Consider the following 24,448-nt stretch of genomic DNA (forward strand, 5'->3'; position numbering starts at 1 on the left):
CCTTGGAAGGAAGGTTGGGCAATCTACTTCCATAGTGATACTGCCTTGGAAACCCAAGGAGGGGTCGCTATGAATTGGGTCTGACTCAACGGCACATAACAACAACAATAACATTTATATATGACATTTCTGTTTCCAAATTTATTAACTTAAGTTGTATATAATACCTTCATTTTCAGATCTCCTATATATTTTGTATTTATTGGTCATTCTTACTTGAAGTCCACTTATAGTCAATCTTTTCAAAGAGACAGCTTTTTTTTTTTCTCTTCTCTATTATTTTTATTCTCTACTTGATTATCTATTCTTAATCATTTCATTTGTTTTGTTTTTTTGGGTTTGTCCTAGTGCTCTTTTCTCCAGTTTCCTAATTTAAATGATTAGTTTACTTTTTATTTTCTATTTTTTTCCTAAAGTATTTAAAGCTATAAATTTCTAAGTATTGCTTTAGCTGTTTCCCACAAATTTTGATGTGCAGTGTTTTAACCAGCATTCAATTATAAATATTTCTTAATTTCCTTTATTATTTCTTTTTATAGCCCAGAGAATATTTTGTTTCCAAATGTGTGGGATTTTAAACAATCCTTCTGAGACTGATTTTTATTTGTATTTACTTTGGTTGTATACTACATTCTATAAGAAGTTATTCCTTTGGAATTTGGATGGAGTTTCCCCACATTGCCTAAATAATAGTTCTTTTTTTGTAAGTGCTTCTTACAAATAATATGTATTCTGTGCTTTTTTGAATATAAAGTTTATCCACATAGTCTGTTTACTTTTTAGAGCTTTGCAATCTCTCCTTATTTTTTGTTGATACCATCAGTTCCTGAAAAGGGTGCATTAAGATTTTAACTACAATTGTTGATGCGTCTGTTTCACCTGAGCTTCTGTCAATTGTTGCTTTTTGTAGTTGAAACTTCTAAGCTGTGCATACTTTTATATCTTATTGCTCTTTTACCAGTATATCATATTCCTCTTTAGCCCATATGCTGTGTTTTGCTTTAAGAACTATTTAGTCAGATGTTAAGGTATCTAACTTTTTAGAGTAGTTTTCAGAATTTCTTTTTCCATCTTTTTTCAAACTTTCTTTCTCACTATTTGACCTGTCTTGTAGCAAATATATTGGCATACTTTGTTTTTTGTTACCCAATCTGTGATTATCTGTCCTCTGTTTATTGATTTTAAGTTTTTATGTTAATTGCAGTTTCTATTATCTTAAGATTCATTACTGTTGTATTATTTATTTAAATTTCTTTTTGCTGCATTGTTTTCTCTCTTTTCTTGCTCTATCTACAACAGATTGAGTTTATTCTGTGTTTATTTTCTATGACACTTCCCTAGTTAGGAGTTTTGATATTCTACGAGCCCTTTAGTATAAGGTCTTTTGTTTTTCTCTAGTTCTCTAAATAACAGAAGTCATATACTTCAAGATCCGTTATTCCACATGATTGAATGAGTTGGACTTTTCTGGACCAACCATTTGTAAGTCCAAACCCTGTCTAAGCTTAGCTACTTTGATAGTACTTACACGTTTTGGTGATTTTGTGGATTTTCTTTATTCCCTTGTTTTAATGGCAATGTGAGTTGACATTTTTCCCTTTTTGCTCAGTGTGGTTTTTGGGAGAAATACAGTGGAGATTTGCCTCTAAGCAACTGCCTACGTTTTGAGGATTTAAATTTCTACTTACATTGTATTTTCACTTTAATGGAAAAGAAGGAAAATGTCACTTGACAGGTTTACTTCCTCTATCTAATATAAGTACCCTTCTATCTCTTCTCAGAAGCAAGACTGGGCACTCTACTTCCATAAAGATTTACTGCCTCAGAAACTAGTAGGGGTCACTATGAGTCAGAACCAACTCAATGGCCGTGTTTTGTTTTGTTTTGTTTTTTTCCTGTCTCTCCTAGACAGAGCCTAAAACTTCTCCACTTCTTTTTCTTTAATTATACGTTTTAAGTGCCTGAGGATCTCATCTGCCTGCTAACCAGAAGGCTGGTGGTTCAAACCCACCAGCCATCCCTGAGAAGGAAGATTGGGCAATCTACTTCAGTAGTGATACTGCCTTGGAAACCCAAGGAGGGATTGCTATGAGGCAGATCCAACTTGACGGCAGTGAGTGTGGGTTTTTTGGTTAGGTTGTCATTAGCATTTTCAAGTAACAGCTAAAAAGATAGCTTTACCATTCTAACAGCATTCCAAAAGGGCATTACTGGTTTTACTTTTAAATCTTATTATATATTCATCTGTTTATCACTTTTATAGGTTTGTTATGGCAGTCAACATGAGTCAATATGAGCTTATGGAAAAGGTTTCTGTAGAAGCATATTAGTTTATTTAGTTCCTAATTTGTATGATTTTTATGTCAATAAATGTGTAAGCTATCAGCTGTTTGTTACTCATCGATATAGTTCATATATGGCACAATGATCATAATTTAAAGTTATAGTGATTTTCATATTAAACTTGGAGTGATCCAGTCTTATTTAATATATTTTTAATGATTTATACAATGATCTTCCATGCACACCACATCCAGATAGCAATATATCTTGTTTAAAAGTATTCTGTAGATGTGCTGTTTATACCATTTGTTCATTTGAGATACAAGAATCTGAACTCATGCAATAGGAAATTGGGCAACTTTTCTTTAGTTATCTGTCCCTAACAATATCCAAAGTGTATGGATGTCATTAACTCAGGATTAAATGAGAATTACTGAAATGATATCATGGACTAAAACTAAATATAGTTTAAAATCCAGTTGACTCCACACATCGTAATACAACTATGAATACTTCACAGTAGGAATATGAATGCATTTCAAACCCTTCCAAAGTTCTAACTTTGTAAGATTCCTTAGCTAAGTGGGATGACCTATCTGCCTACCATTTCTTTGGTTATTCTAGTCTTGCTGATATTATGCGCATCTTATGCTACCTTTATTTCACACCATCCTACATCTTTGTAGCTTCTTGCTTGTATCCAATTTTTTATTAGTAATTCTACAGAACTTTTAGCCTCTACATCAATAACTGCTCAAAGTTTCGGCTTTAAGTAGAGCATTCTTTGCAAGTGCTTTTAAAAGAGGTTGTTCTTCAAAATACTCACTCAACTACTTATTGCCGACCTCCTGTTGATCTTGCCATAGGAGCTGTTGTTTTTGTTTGTTTTGTTTTCTGTTTGTACAGTCCTGCTGATTTCCTGTGTCTCCTTCAGCTATTTTTTTGTTCTGTCCCATGGCAGGGATGCAAGGAATGAGAAAATAAGGTAGAGGAGGTGGGTGAAGAAGAAGAAGGAATAAATGCAACCCCTTTCTTTCTATAGACATATTTACCAATTGTATCCATTCTGAAATAATCCCCCTTTGATGGAAACATGACTACCCTTATACCTCCTGTCTTAAAATAAGAAGTGTCTTTCCAAGCTGAGGTCAATCGTTGGGGAATTTTAATGTGTAACCATATCACATCTTCAATCTTATAAATTTTATTTGTTTCTTAGGACCTTCTTAACCTTGGAATATTAGCATGTTGTTGTTGTTGTTATGTGCCGTCGAGTTGGACCAGACTCATAGCGTCCTCTCCTTGGGTTTCCAAGGCAGTATCACTACAAAAGTAGATTGCCCCATCTTCCTTCCGAGGAGTTGCTGGTGGGTTTGAACCACCAGCCTTCTGGTTAGCAGTCCAGTGCCTTAAGCACTACACTACCAGAGCTCCTGGAACATTAGCATATACATTACAAAATTGAAACCTATCTTAATGATGATTAGAATTACAAAAAAAGTATTAGTCTTTTACGTTATCTCTCAGTTTAGGGTAATTATGGCAGTTGTACTCTGATAACAGCTAGTTCTTAAATACATCTTAAAGCATAGATTCTTAATCTGGGGGAGAGGTCTATGAATTTGCTGGAAGGAATCTGTGAACATGAAATTTTGTGTGAGTTGCATCTTTCTGGGGAGAATTATAATAGATTTCATTATTCTCAGAAAGCTTGGTGAACTGAAACATTAAGAATTACTGTCTTACAGTACAATAATTGATACTTAGTTAAGAGAAATTTTGGAGAATTAAAATTTGAAGACTCAAATTGCAATAAATTTTAAATCTATGTATTTATTTCCTTTTAGAAAGCAATATCTATTGCAACATTGCAATTAGGCTTTCAGCATTGGCCAGCTCAGGAAGAGAAAATCATACAATTTCATAATCAACTTCAGGTAAGCATAGAATGGCATGTTAGTAGCTCCTTGTCCTTGGTGTTAATAGATGAGAACAAGAGGGAAACCAATAAAAATATTAAAGAGCTGTTAAGCTTAAGCTGTTACTTCAGCATTAAGTAGTTTATTGATTATTTTCATGGACTTTATTATTTGAGCATCATCTTAACTCTCTTAACAAATTAATTTTTTCACCTTTATCTCCTTGTGAAAACTCTTCAAATGTACTGTACAATACTGAATCCAATTGGTACGTCTTTTTTGAATTACCATTCTCCCAGAATGAACCATTGGTAAAAAACATCAGAATACGTATTTCCCTGATTACTAGTAAAATTGTACATCATTTCTTATTTTTATTAGCCATTTGATTTTTCTGTGAATTGCTAAATTATGTACTATACTGATTTTTTAACTTATTTATTGTTAAGTATGCACATTTTCTACTATATATATTTTTTATTTTAATTGTGATTTGGGTGAGTTTACAGAGCAAATTCATTTTCCATACAGCAGTTCAAACACATTTTGTCTCATGACATTGACTGCAATTTCCCACAATGTAACAGCTCTCTCCCCACTTCCTCCCCCATAGTTTCCTTTTGCCTGTGTCTTTCCCTCCCATGCACTCCTGCCCCACAAGCTGGGTCCCTGTGCATACACTGCCTTTCTGTTATCCCATGACTGATCTCTCCAAGGAGTGTATCTACCTGATGTAAATGTTGAGCCCATATGCATATTATTTGGCTAGAAGCCACAGGAGTGATTTCAATTTCAGACCTGAAGGACAGCTAGGGGCCTTAGCCTCATGGGTTTCAACAGGCCCTATCAGAGCAGTAAAACTGTTCTTTTTTTTTTTTTATGATTTTGAGTTTTATTCCACATTGTTCACCTACTCTGTCCAGGATTTCCTACACAGATCCCCCTTTGAGTGGTTGACAGTGGTAGCTGGACACCATCTAGTTCTTCTGGTCCCACGGCCATATAGGCTGAGGATCAAATTGTCCCTTGGACTAATTGTTTCCATGTGTCTTTGATTTTCTTCATTTTTCTTTGCTCTGGACAAGGAGAGACCCATCATTGCATCTAGGTGACTCCCTGCAAGCTTTTGAGGTCCCAGTTGCTACGCCACAAAGAAGGGTGTGGAACAATGTTTTTGTTTAATATGTTATGCCAATGAGCTTGGTGTCCCCTGCAACCATGGTCCCGAGCCCATAGGTCAAACTACTCACTCCTTCTTGTAGCTGGCAGTGGCCAAGAAGTCACCACAACCTTGTCAATTGTAAGCTCTACTAGGTACCTGGCCATTCTTATAACACATACAAATATGCTTGTAGAAACATCATCTGCCAACCCAATACATGGTTGTGGGAATACTCCCCCCTGCCTAGACAAACCTGATCATTCAGCCCATCCACCCATCTATTCACCCATAGATCAATGTTTGCCATCACTGGCAACGTAGTACTGCATGTGCAAAAGGGTTCATTTTTGTTGTCTGTACCTCCCATCCACATCTCTATATCTTCCTCTTCCTCAACACCACCATGTTGATCACTCACATTTGGTATATTGCCCTTCCTTTCACCCAAATCAATACTTATCTCAACCTATCTAACAGTGTTCTGCCCCTTCCCCTCCCACCTCTGACAACCAACAAAGAAAATTTCCTTCCAATATATAAACCTTTCCTTGACTTTTTACAATAATGGACTAATAGGATATTTGTCCTTCTGTGATTGACTTATTTTACTCAGCATAATGTCCTCTGAGTTCATCCACATTATGCAGTGTTTTGCACATTCTATGTTATTCTTTAGGGTTACATAATATTCCATTGTGTATGTACCATAGTTTGGTTATGCATTCTTCTGTTGATGGACAGCTAGGTTGTTTCCATCTTTTTGCTATTGTAAATAGTGCTGTGATGAACATGGGTATGCATATATCTGTTCTTGTCGTGGCTCTCACTTCTTTAGTATATATTCCTAGTAATGGAATGGCTGGGTCAAATGGTATTTCTAATTCCAAATTTTCAAGGAATCACCATACTGCTTTCCACAGTGGTTGTATCATTTGATAGTCCCAGCAGCAGTGTATGAGAGTCCCAATCTCTCCACATCTTCACCAGTATTTGGTATTATCTGTATTGTTGAACTTTCCTATTAGTGCTGGGGTCAGATGGTATCTCATTGTTGTTTTGATTTGCATCTCTTAATGACTAATGATTGTGAAAATTTTTTCATGTGACTGCTGGCTACCTGAATATCCTCTTTGGCGAAGTGTCTATTCATGTGTTCTGCCCATTTCTTAACTAAATTTTTTGTCTTTTTATTGTTGAGATATTAGAGTTTTCTATAAGTTTTAGACATAAATCCCTTGTCAGATATGTCATTGCTAAATATTTTTCGGCAATCTGTAAGTTCTCTTTTAATTCTTTTGGAGAAGTCTTTGTTGTTGTTGTTAGGTGCCATCAAGTTGTCTCCAACTCATAGCAACCCTATGCACAGCAGAACAAAATGTTGCCCAGTCCTGTGCCAGCCTCACCATTCTTCCTATACCTGAACGCATTGTTGATGTGTGCATTTATTGCTACAAATTGCCCTTTGATCACCTCTTTTGCTGTGTCCCAAAGATTTTGGTATGTTGTATTTTCATGTTCATTTGATTCAAGGAAATTTTTATTTCATTTTTTTTTTTAATTTCTTCTATTATCCAGTCATTTTCAAGGAGGGTGTTAGGCAGTTTCAATGTTTTTGGTCTTTTTCCATTCATCTTCCTATTGTTGATTTCTAATTTTACAACATTGTTATCTGAGAAGTTGGTTTGCAGTATTTCAATGTTTTTAAATTTATTTGTTGTTGTTGTTGTTGTTATGTGCCGTCGAGTCGGCCCCGACTCATAGTCACCCCTCCTTGGGTTTCCAAGGCAGTATCACTACGGAAGTAGGATTGCCCAACCTTCCTTCCGAGGAGTGGCTGGTGGGTTTGAACCGCCAGCCGTCTGGTTTGGTCTATCATGAAGAATGTGCCCTGTGCACTGGAAAGGAATGTATATTGTGCTGTTGTCGGGTGAAGTTGCTCTGTAGGTGTTTATAAGGTCAAGTTGGTAGATTGTATTGTTTAGTAGTTCTGCATCTTTGTTGAGATTCTTCCCATTGGTTCTATCTTTGAAAGTGATGTATTAAAATCTCCTACTATGACTATGGACTCATCTATTTGTCTTTTCAATTCTGTTAAAGTCTGATTTATGTATTTTGGGGCTCTTTCATTGGATGCATAAATATTTATTATGGTTATGTCCTCTTGTTCAATCAATCCTTTAATCATTATATAATGTCCTTGTCTCATATAGTGGTTTTTGTCTTAAAGTCAATTTTATCAGAAATTAATTCTACCACTCCTGCTCTTTTATGGTTCCCATTTGCTTGTTGTATCTTTATTCAACCTTTGATTTTTAGTCTATTTGTGTCTTTCTCTCCGAGGTGTGTCTTATGTAGACAGCACATTGATGGATTATGTTTTTTGATCCAGTCTGTAACTCTCTGTCTCCTGAGTGGTGAATTTAATTTGACATTCAGTGTAATTATTGACAAGTATGAATTTGTTACTGTCATTTTGTTATGTGTTTTTTCATGGTGTTGGTGATTTCTATGTTCCATATCGTTTTCTGTGCTGAGCTCATTTTGTTTATGAAGTGTGCTATTATTTCCTTTGTTGCTGTTGTTTAATATTTCCTAAATATTTGAGCTTTTCCTCTTTTTTTATTGTGATGCAAGGGTTTATCATTTTTCTTTGACATTACCCTGTGATTTATAAATTTCTTTCTGAGTTTAGAACAGTCTACTCTATCTTGCAGTTCTCTTGACTTCCTCATCATTTAGAAGTTCTGTAACTACACTATTTTCTCCCTCTTTTTGATTTGTAGTAGTCTTTATTTGCCAATTGATGTCTCTGATGCCCGTTTATAATATTGAAAGCCTATTTTACTTTCAATACTTCCATAACTGGGTTGGTTTCTGGGTTATGTCATCTTGTGTGTTAATGGTCGGTTGTTTGCTGTTCTTGGTTCTCTTTCCAAAGGACTCTCTTTAGCATCTCTTGTAAAGTTGGTGTGGTTTTAGCATACTCTCTTAATTTCTGCTTATCTAGAAATGCCCTAATTTCACCATCATATTTAAGGGACATTTTTGCTGAGCTTATAATTTTTGGTTGGAAATTTTTGTTTCAAGATTTTATATATATCGTCTCATTGCCTTCTTGCCTGCATAGTTTCTGCTGAGACATCAGAGCTTAGTCTTATTGGTTGCCATTTGTAGGTAACTTTTCATCTTTCTCATGCTGCTTTCAGGATTCATTTTTGTCTTTGGTTTTGGTGAGTTTGATGATGATGTATGTCTTGATGATTTTCTTTTGGGATTTATCCTGTTTGGGATTCACTGGACTTCTTTAATGGATGTATTCTCATCTTTCATCATATCAGCAAAATTCTCTTCCAATAAATCTTCCACTATTTTCTCTGTGGTTTTATTTGTCTCTTCCTGTTCTGGAATTCCAATGACACATAGGTTATTCCTTTTGATGGTATCCTGCATGAACTTAGGCTTTCTTCATTTTGTTTTGATCTTTTTTTCTTATTGATCCCTTTCCAAAGATGTATTGAGGTATTTGTCTTCAGTCTCACTAATTCTGTCTTCCATTTATTAATTTCTATTCTTATGCCCTTTCGATGTATTATCCATTTCTGAAAATTTAATATTAATCTGAATTTCTTTCTGTAGATTTAGAATCTTTTCTAATTTTTCATTTATTTTGTCATTTTGTTCTTCTATAATCTTCCAATATTGTTCTAGGATTTTGTCTGTATTCTCCTGAATTTTGTCAGTGTTTTCCTTGATCTGTCTCTCAATCCATTGAAGGTACCTAAATATAATTCTTTTGAATTCCTTGTCAGGGAGTTCTATTGGGATTCTGATTGGGATAGAACTAAATTAATAATTATGGTGGGAATTATCATATGATAGTGCATCTTTTCCTCCATGCATGTATTTGTCAAGATTTTACCTTGCTTGTAAGCTAACAAGTTAGCCTATCACAGTTTCATACTAGTTTAATGCTGCAGAAGACAATAAACTCCTGATGAGAGACAAAAGACAGTCAGTTTGTTATTCAGTAAAACAATTGCTATATTAACATCATTTGTGCCAGTTGTTGTTGTTGTTGTTATGTACCATCAAGTCAGACCCAACTCATAGCGACCCTCCTTGGGTTTCCAAGGCAGTATCACTATGGAAGTAGATTGCCCCATGAGCTTTAATTCCTTTTGAGCCACACAAGGCCCAGGTGACACCTATACAGATAATAAGTTGTGGTAAAAGATAAGAACCCCACACTTAGCAATTCCCCTTTCTTATAAATATGCCCAAACTTTGCCCATAATATTGTTGTCAGGTGTCGTTGAGTCACCTCTGACTCATAGCAACCCTGTGCACAGCAGAATGAAACAGCACCTGGTCCCACGCCAGCTCCACAATTCTTGCTATACTTGAGCCCATCGCCACAGCCACTGTGTCAATTCATCTCATTGTGGGCCTTCCCCTCTTTCATTGACCCTCCACCTTACCACACATGACATCCTTCTCCAGGGAATGGTCCCTTCTGATAACATGACCAAAGTAGGTGAGACGAAGTCTGGACATTCTCTCTTCCATGGAGCATTACAGTAGCACTTCCTCCAGGACAGATCTGTTAGTTCTTTTAGCAGCCCATGGTACTTTCAGCATTCGTTTTCAGCATCACAACTCAAAAGCATCAGTTCTTCTTCGGTCTTCCTTATTCATTGTCCAGATTTCACATGCATATGAGGCGATTAAAAATATCATGTCTTGTGTCAGGCACACCTTAGTCCTCAAGGAGACATCTTTGTTCCTCAGTACTTGAAAGAGGTCATTTCCAGCCAACTTGCCCATTGCTATACATCATCTGATGTCCTGACTGCTGCTTCCATTGGTGTTGATTGTAGAACCAGGTAATACAAAGGTATTGACAACTTCAATCTTTTCTCCATTTATTGTGATGCTGATTATAGGTCCAGTTGTGAGGATTTTTGTTTTCTTTATACTGAGATGTAATACATACTGAAGACTGTAGTCTTCAATCTTCATCAGTAAGTGCTTCAAGTCATCCTCACTTTCAGCAGGCAAAGTTGTGTCCTCAGCGTATCGCAGGTTGTTAATAATTCTTCCTCCAATCTTGATGCCATGTTCTTCATATAGCCTAGCTTCTCAGATTATTTGCTCAGGATATAGATTGAATAAATATGGGGAAATGATACAACCCTGACACTCTCCCTTCTTGATTTTAAACCATGCAGTATCCCCTTGTTCTGTTTGAACAAGACCCCCCTGGTCTATGTACAGGTTCCCCATGAGTACAATTAAGTGTTCTGGAATTCCCATTTTTCTCAATGTTACCCACAATTTGTTAGGATCCACACAATCAAATGCTTTTGCACTGTCAATAAAACACAAGTATATATCTTTCTTGTATTCTTTCCTTTCAGCCAAGATTCATCTGACATCAGCAATGATATCCCTTGTTACATGTCCTCTTCTGAATCCAGCTTGCGCCTCTGGAAGTTCTCTGTCAATGTACTCCCATAATGGGAGACATTATCTCTGGTTTCTAAAACTGTTTGCTATACAAACACCCTAATTCATAGTCAATTATCCTAGTAAATATAATAAGTATTTACCTCCTGATTCACTGGTCCAATTATTCTATAGTAATCAAATAGTAAGTAATACAAGTTTCCAATTCATTTGAGTTTGCACAGGGTTCTCTGTAAGTGTTCAAACTTTAGAACTAGGTTAAAATTTCTTAAAGTTGCAGGAATATAAAACACAAATTCTGTCAAAATGCATTACTTGTAATGGTTAAAAGGATCATTTCTACTTCTACTCCTTGGTTTCTAGATCCATGTCTTCTAATTGGAAGGGAAAAAAAAAAGTCTTCTCCTTAGCTTTGGCTCAGTGGATATACATATTTTGAAAAAGGGCTCCTCAACACTTCATTTGAATTTGGATGCCTTCAATCTTGTTGGATTTTAAGAGTTCTTTGTAATTTTTATGCAAGGCCTTTATCCAAATTTGTGTTTTGCAAATATATTCTCCCTGTCATGGCTTATCTTTTCCTTCTATTAACTGTGTCCTTTACAGAGCAGAAGTTTTTAATTTTAATTAAATACAACTTATTAAATTTTGCCTTTCATGCATTGCAAAAAATGAAATAAATATAATCCTGAACACAATTGCCAATGCCATTGCACAGAAGGCATGTAGAAATGTGAAGGCCCAATAGAGAATTTTCTCCCAGCAATATCCTTCCTCGTTTGTACTTCTGGTGACTTTTCCCATGGATGCTACTGTACTGACAACTCTGATTAATCTGACCAACAGGAGCTTGGACCAAATCCATTCAGTTCATTTCAAACAGTATTTAATTAAGGATTCTATCAACAGGACTCCAAACAATAAGATGAAGTCAACCTAAAGTATCAACCTCAGTCATGCCCACCCAAGGTTCCAGATTCAACCAGCTAAAAATCCCATAAACCACCAGAGAGTACTTTAAAAAGCCAATTGGATTTCTCCTTAAGTTTCTTTATTGACCATTCCTCTTTGTCTAAAGTATTAATCCAGATACAGCAAGATTTATTATCAGTTGCACAGATGTTGCCTTAGTCTACAAGAGGAACGGTCAGAGCTCAATTCTGATTTTTCAAAACAGGTCAATATAATCCCTCATCTCTTTTATCCTGATCATTACCCAGGAAGGAGATTATCCCTTTCTTGAAACACCAGCATTCAGTGACCAAATTTCCCTGGTGTGAGGTGTGAGGATAATGAGAAGTTGAGGTAGGTAAGAGTCAGAGATCTTTTTAGTGAAATTTTGAGGAAACTGTTCTAATGCTCAGTAATACCAGATGCCTGTGGATGATAGGGAATGTTGCAGGTCCATCAAATACCTCTACTATCATCCCATACTTGAGTGACTTTTATTATAATAATTGCACCATTGCTAGACTGCAAATGGCCTGGGAAGTCAAACACATGGCACAAATTAGTTTAAGACACCTAATAGTGTGGGCAGAGTCAACTTATTGGACTAGAACAGCAACCCCATAGCTTGAAATAGTGTCAAAATCAGTGTGGCATCACTGATAGCCCTAAGAGAGGGCTAAAGATCTGATGTAGTCAGTCTGCCAAGAGTTTGTACCCTGTGCCAGGTGGATTCCCTCACCTTGAAACAAGTACATCAACTGTGGGCATGTAGTGGTAGCCTCTGCATCTGAAACATACTTTGTGCCCAATCTATGACACTGATCATGTTGCCATGTCCAGCATGATGTTGTATCCAGGCAGCAATCATGGCAGCCTGGACAGCGAGAGCTTGATCAGCTGCTTGATTCTGGGTTGTCTCATAAAAGGGTCTTCACCATGGGCATCTACATGTGTGGCCTAGATAGTTTGATCAGGAGCCTCTATTTGTTTCCACAGTTTGCAGCCCCAAAGAGGAGTGTCTTTAATCTGCTAGTCTGTAGTTTTCCATGTGGGAGACCAAACAGCTAGGCCACTGGTGAAAGCTGCAGAGTCAGAGTATTGCCCACGGAGCAGGGCAAGCAAGTCTGCTTTCGTTTCTTCACAGCTGGTTCTAAGGCTGAACAGCTAGAGCCATCTGCTTCCAAACTAAACCATCAATAAACCAGAGCTAGGAATTCACAATTTTGTGAATTAATGGATTTATTGAGCCAGTAACTTTGCTTCAGGAAATGTAGTGGAGTATAAAGTTTCCCCCAGAGGAATAGCTACCACTCTTCCATGTAAAGCCAAGATGCCACTATGGCAAGGCTTGCTGCCCTTGTGAATATACAATTTCCATTTGGCAAGTAAGACTTTTTAGGCTCTCATCACCTTGTCAGTTTAACAATCTGAAACTTTCAAACCAGAGAATCACAAGGCTTCCATGAGGGCACTGTGTTTGGAAAGTAAGTGAAAAGACATTTTAGCTTTATCTATATTTGAATTTTAATATACTTATGTGATATTTACATTATTAAAAAGTAATAATTTCTTTCATGCTATTACAGTAATCCAAAAGGTATGGTTAGGACCCAAGTTAAGGCAGTTGTGGTTGGCATGAAAAAAGGCAGAATCAATAAAGAGGTTTGTAAGAGATGAGGGGAAAGAAGTCATTAGATTCTAGGTTATAGTTAAAGACATTCAAATTGATGAGAATGTCTAGGGACAATGTATAGGAAAGAGAGAAATAAGATTAACAAGGGAAGACAAATATAGCAAGGAGAATCAGAACTCAAGAGAAAGAGAAGAAAAAGTTAGAGGAGTGAATACCAGATAAATAGTATTATAGATGGCAGTAATAAACAAAGGTACAAGAAAGAAGAAGTAGAAAGCGAGATTAACTACTAAATATCAAAAATTGGAAAGTATGTGTTGAATTCTAAAATTAAGAGATGTCTGCTGATTTTAACATTAAACTAGTCAATAAAGGCGGAAACCAGATAATAATAGATTGAACAATAATTTGAAGGAAGGGTAAATGGATGTAGCAGAGATGAAAAAATTATAGTTTATGAATGAATAAATCTGTAAATTTTGTTTTAGGCTTGTGTTGGTGTGATGCTAGTAGGCCCAACAGGTGGAGGAAAGACAGCAGTCAGAAGAATTCTAGAAAAAGCTTTAATATTTTTACCAGTTGTTGACATCTTACCAAATGAAGAAAGGCTATCTATTTCAAAGGTAATGTTCTGTTAAATAAAATGTATCTCTGTTTTCAGATATCGTTGTGTATACTTCAGTAATGTACATCTTGTTCATTCCTTGTTAAATTTATTGTTGGGGTTTTGTAGTTATGAATCATTGTACTGTATGGGAATTTTTCCCAGTTAAATATTGAAATGCTAATTGCTAGTGCAAAATGAAAGTGTATATTTCTTTTTCATCCAACCATCTTACTGAATGGATGTGTAAGTTCTAATTGTATTTTAGATAGTTGGTGAAAATAATTTTGTCCCTTTTCTAATATTTATATTACTTACTGTTTTCTTGATTAACTCTCCAAGACAATTTTAATTATAATTCCTGTTCCTTACGTTAAGTGGAATGCATTTAATATTTTTTTCATTTAATATGAATGTTTGGTCTTGGTCCCTGATAAATGTTCTATATCATATTTTGGAAATTTTATTCTAGTCTGATAACTCTGTTTTTTGATTGCTAGCATTTATTAAATGATTTTCAGAATTTCTTTTTATCTTTTTATTGGTTAATGTACTAAGTTATGTTGACAGATTTACTGACGTTAAATTGTGCTTGAATTCCTAGAATCATGACCTAATCATAATACATTTTTTCAATTTAAATTAGATTCCAATACATAATATGTATTTCAGTTCTTTTATTTAAAGATTCATTATTGGTAATTTATTCATAAGTCTTAGAAAATCAGATTCATGATTATGTGAAATTTTCTTTTTTCAGTTAGTGTGCAATATCCTGCTTCAAAATCATCAATGTGGTAATCCATAATCCTTTATCTTTTCCTCAGTCTGAACTCCTCTTCTCAACAGGTCTATAATTGGTTCTTGTTGTAATTAATGAGAATTGAATTATTGCAGCAATTATAATAATAACTAATATTTGTGAAGTACGATATATTGGCCAAAACTCAAAAACTCACTGCCGTTGAGTCAGATCTGACTCACAGCGATCCCTCCTTGGGTTTCTGAGTCAGTATCTCGGTGGAAGTAGATTGCTAAACCCTCCTTCCGAGGAGTGGCTGGTGGGTTTGAACCACCAGCCCTCTGGTTATCAGTCAATGCTTTAGGCAGTACGCCACTAGAGCTGCTACGTATTGGCCAAGTACCGTACTAAACACTTGTACTTCAATTGCCTCATTTACCTTCTGGTAAAATGGATTGACACAGTGGCAGGAATGATAGGCTCAAGTGTAAAAACAATTTTAAGGATGGTGCAAGCCCAGGCAGTGTTTCATTCTGTTGTACATAGGGTCACTATGAGTTGAAACTGCCTCTTCGGCACCTAACGACTACAAAAACCTTCACAACAACCCTATGTGCAGAAATTTGTTTTACTTTAAAAAAAAATGCTTTTTAATTACAAAAAAAAAAAAAATAGTATATACTGTTTTCACAACCCATCTCTCAGTTTGTTGTGCTGCGATGGCTTATATTACGTTGCTATGATACTGCAAGCTATGCTGCAAGTATTTCAAATAGCAGCAGGGTCACCCATAGTGAACAAGTTTGAGCAGAGCTTCCAGACTAAAAGATACTGGGGAGGAAAGTCCAGCAATCTACTTCGGAAAGCTAGCCAATGAAAACTTCATGGTTAGCAACAGAATAGTAGCTGATACTGTAATCAATGTTCTACATGTAGGTCTTCTCTTCATTTTTATATTTTCCACTCAATGAATTATTTGAATCAGATTCTGTAGAATTAGGAAAATTACTTTGTTTGTTAATACATTCCATACATTTCAGAAGTATCTCAGTTCCAAACAACAGTATACTCAGTTCCAGTAAACCACACAAAGAAGGCATACTTTCCATTGAATGAATTAGCAATTTTTCAAGTGATATTTAGAGAGAAACAATAACCAAAAAAAAAAAAAACCTCTGGATTATTTTCTTTTAGAATTTTTGCATGCTTAATTTAAGTATTTCATTTCTTCAAAGCATTATTTTCATCATACAAATAAAATGACACCTATTAATATACATAAAAGATGTTGAAAAAGAACAACTCAGTTACCTATAGAAAATCTCAGTTAACACATTATGTGTTCTCCAAAGACTTAAATATGCACACACATATTATTTTTGTCAAAAAATGTAGTCATAGGATATAATAGTGTTTAATAACCTACCATCATTTATTTAATCAGTCTTCCAATTATTGGACATTGAGAATGTTTCAACTAATCTCTTAATTTTGGCATTTGAGTTCTTCTAAGACATTTGACTGCTAACCCGAAGGCTGGTGGTTCAAGCCCACCAACCACTCCTCGGAAGGAAGATTGGGCAATCTAATTCCATAGAGATACTGCCTTGGAAAACCAAGGAGGGGTCACTAAGAGTCAAAATCGACTCGACAGCAGTGAGTTTGGTTTGGTTTGGGGAATTATTACAAAAAAAAAAAGCAAAAATGCTTATAGATGGCTGAAAACAAAATGAAAATAAAAGAAAAATGTTGAACTGTTCTGAAATAAAGACTAGCATTCTTAAAAAGCACAAAAGTTAGCAAAATCAACTGAAAATACACCCAAATTATCAACTCACATAACTAGAAATATTAAGAAAAACTTGTCATTTAGGCTTAATTGCAGTGTTAACCAATTTTCAAAAATACTAAAATGCTCTTTGGCAGACTTTCCTGCCACACCTCCAACTCCTGACACATTCCAGTTATCCTTTCAGTTTGCTGTTGCCCACTCTTAAAATTCCAGTGTGTCTCATTGCTCTAAGTACCCATCTATATCAAAGAACCAGAGCTTTTTGGAAAAATGGATGCTTCTATATCTGAAAAACTGAGCTTTAACATCTTATTATACAGGATAGAAAGGGAGATTACTGGGGTGATATTGAAAGGATTCCAGATCTGCCTTGAAAGAGGAACTCAATGGCTAAACAGGGAATGATTTGAGCATTAAAAAGTGAATAGATACAGCTTTCAGCAAGTCTCCAGTAAGTTTCCAGCAAGCCTCCAGCAAACAAAGTTGTGTCATCTGTATATCCCACATTTCTAATGAGTCTTCCTCCAATCCTGATGCCGTGTTCTTCTTCATATAGTCTAGCTTCTCAGATTATTTGCTCAGTGTACAGATTGAATAATTATGGTGAAAGGATACAATGTTGATAGAGAACTTTCCTGATTTTAAACCATGAAGTAGCCACTTGTTCTGTTTGAATGACTGCCTCTTGGTTTATGTACAGGTTCCTCATGAGCACAATTAAGTGTTCTGGAATTCCCATTCTTCACAATGGTATTCATAATTTGTTATGATCCACATAGTCAAATACCTTTGCATAGTCAATAAAATACAGGTAAAGAATTATTTGGTATTCTCTACTTTCAACCAAGATCTGTTTGACATCAGCAAAGATATCGCTCATTCTACATTCCTTTCTGAATCTAGCTTAAATTTCTAGCAATTCCCTTTTGTTGTACTGCTGTGACTGTTTTTTTTTAATTATTTTCATCTATATTTTACCTGCATGTGATATTAATGATATTGTTCATGAATTTCTGCCTTCTGTTGGATCACCTTTCTTTGGAATGGGAATATGGATCTCTTCCAGTCAGTCAGCCAAAATAGCTGTCTTCCAAATTTCTTGGCATAGACAAGGGAGCACTTATAGTATTGCATCCATTTATTGAAATATCTCAGTGGTTATTCCATCAATTCCTGGAGCGTTGTTTTTTTTTGTTTGTTTGTTTGTTTGGTCAGTGCCTTCAATCCAGCTTGGACTTCTTCCTTTAATACCATTGGTTCTTGATCATATGCTACCTCCTAAAATGGTTGAATGTTGACCAATTCTTTTTGGTACAGTGACTGTGTATTCCATCATCTTCTTTTGATGCTTCCTGCATCATTTAATATTTGCCCATAGAATCCCTCAATCTCTCAATATTACAACTCAAGGCTTGAGTTTTTCTTCAGTTCTTTCAGTTTGAGAAATGTTGAGTGTGTTCTTCTCTTTGCTTTCCTAACTTTTGGTATTTGCATATTCATTATAATACTTTACTTTGTCTTTTTGAGTCACCCTTTGAAATCTTTTTTTATTTCATCATATCTTTCATTCACTTTAGCTACTCTCTGTTCAAGAAGGAGTTTCGGAGTCTTTTCTGACATCCATTTTGGTCTTTCTTTTTCCTGAGTTTTTAATGAGCTTTTGTTTTCTTTATATTTTATGTCCTTGATGTCTTTAGTTTCACCTTACTTAATGAAAAATTACAGTACCTATAAATATCAAGTTTGAGAAATGATTCCAAAGGCTGCTTACATGAGTTTAGTTAAGTTTTACATTTGATCATTGTAAGTGATGAAAATAGAAATAGCAAGTTTCTGAAAGTACAGGAAGGTGAGAAACATTTTATTACATAAAAATTTCATTTTATATTTGGGCCTGAGTGTATGCTAATGATATCAAAGTTGAAAATATTACAAAAGTTTTTTTGAGGGAAGAATAGAAATTGTTTTGGCTCATGATTTTCATAGAAAATGAAAATGATCCTCAAGAAAGGTACAAACTTTCCCAAACATCATGCTTCCCATTTAAATTGGGATTCTTCAGTAAAAGCATAATTAATATTTATTGACAAGTGCTGGGAAATCAAATCAATTCTCCATCTCTGACCAAATGTGAGGATCAAATAAGTGCAGTCTGTTATCAATTCTGTTCTCCTCTGTTTAGACATCAGCTATATATGCAGTGCTTCTTCCTCTGACCCAACCACCTGGAGTTATGTCAGATCTCACAAGCTAAGAGGCACGATTCTCCAGATTGCCAAGTGTTCCCAAGACCTCACATGCCAGCCACAAGCTTGCAAGTCCCCATGACACTCACTTCTGACTTACTGGCTACAGTGTTTGGGTTTCCCAACTATCCATTCAAGACGCCAGCCATAAGCTCAGGGTTTCCCATGACCCCCTGCCTACTTCTAACCTCCTGGCTCCTACGACTCCCTCAGGTTTGATAATTTGCTAGAATGAATCACAGAACTCAGGAGAGTACTATATTTGTGATCATAGCTTTATTATAGCAAAGAGGATAACAAATGAAGTAGTGTACAGGGTGAAGTCTGTGAGGATTCCCAAAAGGAATGCATTACTTCCCCCCACCATATGCATGCATACACATGCACACATCTATGATGTCTGTCACCAACCAAGAATCCCATGGAGCTTTCATGTCCACAGCCTTTACTGGGGCTTTACTCCAAAGGCATTATTGATTGAATCATGTCCTCCCCTCTCTGAGGTCAACTGATATCACACAGTGATATTTCTGGCCTAGCCAATCACCACCCAAGAGCCACCTACCTATCATAAATTCTCAAGTGTGGTCTGGAAGCCTTATCAATCACTGGAGAAATTCCAAGATTTAGAGGTTGTGTCTCAAGAACCGAGGACAAAGACCAAATTCTTTGGGTGAAGTTAAATTCTTTACCCCACACCAAGTGAACATATTATTTTTCAGAGATTTTTATAATGGTTGGTAGATTTTATACCATTTGGAATTATTTCACTATAGTTAAGAGGAATTTTATCTTTAGTGCCAATTCTGACATGAAGCTTAATACTACCCACCACCAGCCACTCATCAGAAGGAAGATTGAGCAATCACTACTTACGTGGTGATGTTGTTGTTGTTGTTGTTGTTTGCCGTCGAGTCGGCCCCGACTCATAGCGACCCCTCCTTGGGTTTCCGAGGCAGTATCACTACGGAAGTAGGATTGCCCAACCTTCCTTCCGAGGAGTGGCTGGTGGGTTTGAACCGCCTGCCTTCTGGTTAGCAGTCAAGTGCCTTAGCCACTAATACCGTCTCGGAAACCCAAGGAGGGGTCCCTATGAGTTGGATCCAACTCAACAGCAGTGAGTTTAATTTTTTTGGTGTGACTCTACCTTACTTCTTCTATATTCAACTCTGGGTCCACATACACCAAATACCAGCTCATATATTGTGTTCCTTAATCAGGCACAATGAATTTTTTTTTCCATTTTATTCTGAGGGTATAATTGTAGTATTTCTAATTTTTCAAAATAATTATGTGTGTATTATAGCTAAGTTTAATAAGACAATGTTTACTGTTCCTTGCAAATTGCCATCTATATAGAGAATCTTTCTTTGGAGTGAAAGACATTGCTTAAAATGCTTTGATAATAACAATGTGAAAACAAACAAATAATTGTACTATAGTTAATGCCTTTAAAAACTAAAGCGGATTTTTTCAGATTCCAGGAAGAAAAGGAAAAGTAGATATTTGTGTTATAAATCCAAAGTGTATCACTCTTAATGAACTCTATGGACAACTGAATCCTAACACAATGGAATGGACTGATGGGTTATTATCAGCAACAGTTCGAAATTATGTACATTTTAACACTAAAAGTCACTCAAAGAAAGACCTGACTCTTGAATTAAAGTTGAGAATCTCAGACTTATCTAATGTAAGTTTAGTATGTAATGAGTGTTTTTATTTGACTCGTGGAATATTTAATTGCTTATCCAAAAAGTTAATAATAAAACATCATTAGATACTAGTGTAAAGGTAAATTTTAAAAGTATTATGAACAGTTTAAAAAAGAAAAATTAAAGCTATCAAAAGACAAAAGTATGCTATTGAATTTTAAAATGGTTAGTAAACAATAGAATGAAATTAAATATATTTGCTTTTAAATGAACACAGAATCAAATAAGTATAACTGGAGAATTATATCTAGATCAATAACACTGTCAGCACCAATATACCAACATACAGGGGATAAAATGTTGATAGACCTAATTTTCCCCAATAAAATGTGCTCAAACATTTTGGTCTCTACTATTTTCACTATAACAAAATAACAAATAAAAATAAATAGAAAACTCAGAAACAGCTCATTATGCCTGGGTCAACACTGTATTCTTTGTTTCCAAGGGCATGAGTGCTTACAGTTATAGTTTTATTTTTCTAATATTACATGTAATCACAGATATAAATGCTTCAAGTTTGATTGAAATTAATTTTGTGGTATTTGGGAAAGAATATAAAGTTTCACAGTGAGCATTATGATTTCCAATTGTTTTTTCCTTGATTACATTTCTGAGTTTATGGATTTGAATTTATAATAAACTAGGTTGGGCAATCTACTTCTGTAGTGACACTATCTTGGAAACCCAAGGAGGGGTCGCTGAGTTGGGTCCGACTCAATGGCACATAACAACAACAACAGGAATATATAATTTAAACAGTATTTATAACACAGAAATGTGCATACAGAAATATAAGTACCATTCAAATATGCTCATATTTCACACACAGCCCCTCAGTTAAAATACTGCTCTTCCCTGATTAAAAATTATAGAGTAGAAGATGAAACTAGTTTATTACATGAAAATAAAAACCACCTATGCAGATTAACAGCAGTTCTATTGGGGCATTGGTTAAAGCATTTGGCTGCTAACCAAATGATTGGTGGTTCAAACCCACCAGTTGCTCTGCAGGAGAAAGATAAGGTGGTATGCTTCTATAAAGATTTACGGCCTTGGAAAACCCTATGGGACAGTTCTACTCTGCCCTAAAGGATCATTATGAGTCAGAATCAATTTGATGGCAGTGGGTTTGGTTTTTTTTGTTTAATGTGGAGTAACACATCAAGAACAAAATGGACAAAGACAGTCTGGGAATATGCTTGCAACACATATGAAAAATATATAAATATTTCTTACAAATTAATGAGGTAAAAATGCTTCCAAAGAAAATGAATAAAGTATTTAATACAAATTCATCAATGCATAAATATGAATGGCAAAATAATTTTTTACATTTTTTAATTGTTATTATTGCACTTTAGGTGCAAGTTTACAGAGTAGAATTTGTTTTACATTCAACATTTTGTGTACATTTGGTTTCTTTCCCCAGTTACTATCCCCAACCCTAACCTACTCTCCTCCCCTTCCTGCCCAGTAACACACACACACACACACACACACACACCCATGCCCCTCATATTATGCACTCCTATATGTCCTGCATTTCCTCTGTGTGAATATTACCCCTGTGGTGCCCCATGGTCAATTGCTCCAAGGGATGCAATTCCATAGAGTATGTGGGTGCGTCACCCTGGGTTGAATGGTCTGCAAATATGTTTTGTTTACTATTGGGCTAAGAGCCAGCCCCTGGGAGTGAGTTTTATTCCAGGCCCTAAATGTATCCCAGGGCCATAGTATTGAGGGTCCCACTAGAGTCCATCCAACCAGTAATTCTGGTCCTTATTTTGTTTTTGAATTTTGTTCCAAATTTTTCCTTCCACTCTGTCCAGGATCTTCAGTTTTGATCCTTTCCTGAGTGGTTGGCATTGGTACCTAGGCACCATCTAGTTCTTCTGGTCTCGAGTTCCATCATGTCCTAGGGTTGATTGCTTCCAAATGCCCTTGGGGTTTTTTGTTTGTTTGTTTGTTTTTTGCACTCTTCACTCCAAGCAATAGGAGACCATTAGCTGCATCCTGGATGGCCGCTTGAAAGCTACTCACCAATGTAGGCTGTGGAACAAGATTTTTATGTATTTTATTGTGCCAATTGAGTCTGGTGTCCCCTAATACTATGGTCCTGTGTTAGTAGATCCATTGGATCTCTCTCCCACAGTGTCTGGCTTTCTGTGAGGGGTTGCTCTGTGTCTGTCTTCTGTTGTTTCTGTAAGGATTGTGGGTAGTTTGTATCACTCGTATCTGTGCAAGATTACCCTCAACTGAATCTATCCTTGGTCTAGAATATAATCTTGTTCACTGATCCTAAGCTGATCTACTTAGATGTTTATGTGTTTATCTGTAGCCTAGTGTTTGGTATTAATGGTAATGCAGTATTCTGGATATACTGGTATTAGCTTCTGTTGTCTATATTTTATGTGCAGAATTTGATGTCCTACCTTTCCCCAATGTTATCATGCTGGTCACAAATTCTTTCCATACCATCCCTCCCCTTACCCACCTCGGTGTGTGGCCCCCAACTAACCCAAAATTATTACCTCCCCTTCCTCCCCATCTGGTAACCTAGTGAGTTCCATTCCTTAAGCAAACTCTTCCTTGTCTTTTTACAGTAATGGGCTCATACAATATTTGTTCTTCTGTGATTGACTTATTTCACTCAGTATAATGTCCTCCAGGCTCATTCATTTTGTGAGATGATTCACGTATCCTTCATTGTTTTTTAATGTAGCATAATATTCCATTGTGTGAAGGTGTCATAGTTTGGTTTTCCAATCATCTGTTGATGGGCATTTAGGTTGTTTCCATCTCTTTGTTGTAGTGAATTGTGCTGCAATGAACATGTGTGTGCATATGTCTGTTTGTATCCTGTCTCTCACCTCTTTAGGATATATTCCTAGTATTAGAATTACTGGGTCAAATGGTATTTCTATTTTCAGTTTTTTAAGGAAACCCCATGCTGTCTGCCACCATGGTTGTACCATTTTACAATCCCATCAGCAGTGTATGAGTTCCAATCTCTCGGCAACCTCTCCAGTGTTTGTTATTTTCTGTCCCGTTGAACTTTGCTATTATTGCTGGGATGAGATGATATCTCATCATTGTTTTGATTTGCATCTCTCTAATGACTAAAGATCATGAGGTTTCCTCATGTGTTTGTTGGCCACCAGCATATTGTCTTTAGTGAAGTGTCTGTCAAATCTCTTGCCCATTTTTAAATTGGATTGCTTGTCTTTTTGGTGCTGGGTATTGAAGTTTTGGAGATAAGTCTTTTGTCAGATATGTCATAGGAAAATATTTTTTCCCCATCTGTAGGTTCTCTTTTTACCCTTTTTGAGGAAGTCTTTCGATGTGCATAAGAATTTAATTTTTAAAAGGTCCCAGTCATCTAGCTTCTCTTCTACCTCCTGTGCATTCTGCGTTATGCTCGGTAGTCTATTTAGGCCATAAATTAAGGCCCCTAGATTTGCTCCTATGTTATCTTTGATGAATTTTTTATTTTTTAATTTTTTTTTCTGATTGATCCTTTTCCAAAGAAGTATTCAGGTATTTGTCTTCAATCTCCTTAATTCTGTCTTCCATTGCATCAATTCTACTTCAGTTTGTTTTTTGTGTCTGGGGTAAGGAATGGGTCTTGTTACATTTTTCTGCAAGTGGATATCCAGTTTTGCCAGCACCATTTGTTAAAGAGGCTGTCTCTACCCCATTTAATGGGTTTTGGACATTTGTTAAAGATCAGTTGTCCATAGATGGATGAGTCTATTTCTGGATTTTTGATTCTGTTCCTTTGGTCTATCTGTCTATCATTGTACCAATACCATGCTGTTTTGACTACTGTGGCTGTATAGTAGATTTTAAGATCCAGGAGTGTGGGACCTCTCACTTTCTTCTTCTTCAGTAGTGCTCTGTTTATCCAAGGTCTCTTTCCCTTCCATATGAAG

General features: G+C 36.0%; 1 protein-coding gene across 1 annotated transcript in view; it reads left to right on the forward strand.

Annotated features, from left to right (window-relative positions):
* DNAH14 (dynein axonemal heavy chain 14) overlaps nt 1–24,448 on the forward strand; it is a 792,430-nt gene that overhangs the window by 351,589 nt on the left and 416,393 nt on the right. The window contains exons 35-37 of the mRNA XM_042780425.1: nt 4,131–4,220; nt 13,903–14,037; nt 20,276–20,491. Coding sequence (XP_042636359.1) covers nt 4,131–4,220; nt 13,903–14,037; nt 20,276–20,491 — 441 coding nt within the window. The remainder of the gene's footprint in view (nt 1–4,130; nt 4,221–13,902; nt 14,038–20,275; nt 20,492–24,448) is intronic.

This window comes from Orycteropus afer, unplaced genomic scaffold, assembly GCF_000298275.1.
Source record: "Orycteropus afer afer isolate SDZICR_OR568_19922 unplaced genomic scaffold, OryAfe1.0 scaffold00039, whole genome shotgun sequence".
In the NCBI taxonomy this organism is placed as follows: domain Eukaryota; kingdom Metazoa; phylum Chordata; class Mammalia; order Tubulidentata; family Orycteropodidae; genus Orycteropus; species Orycteropus afer.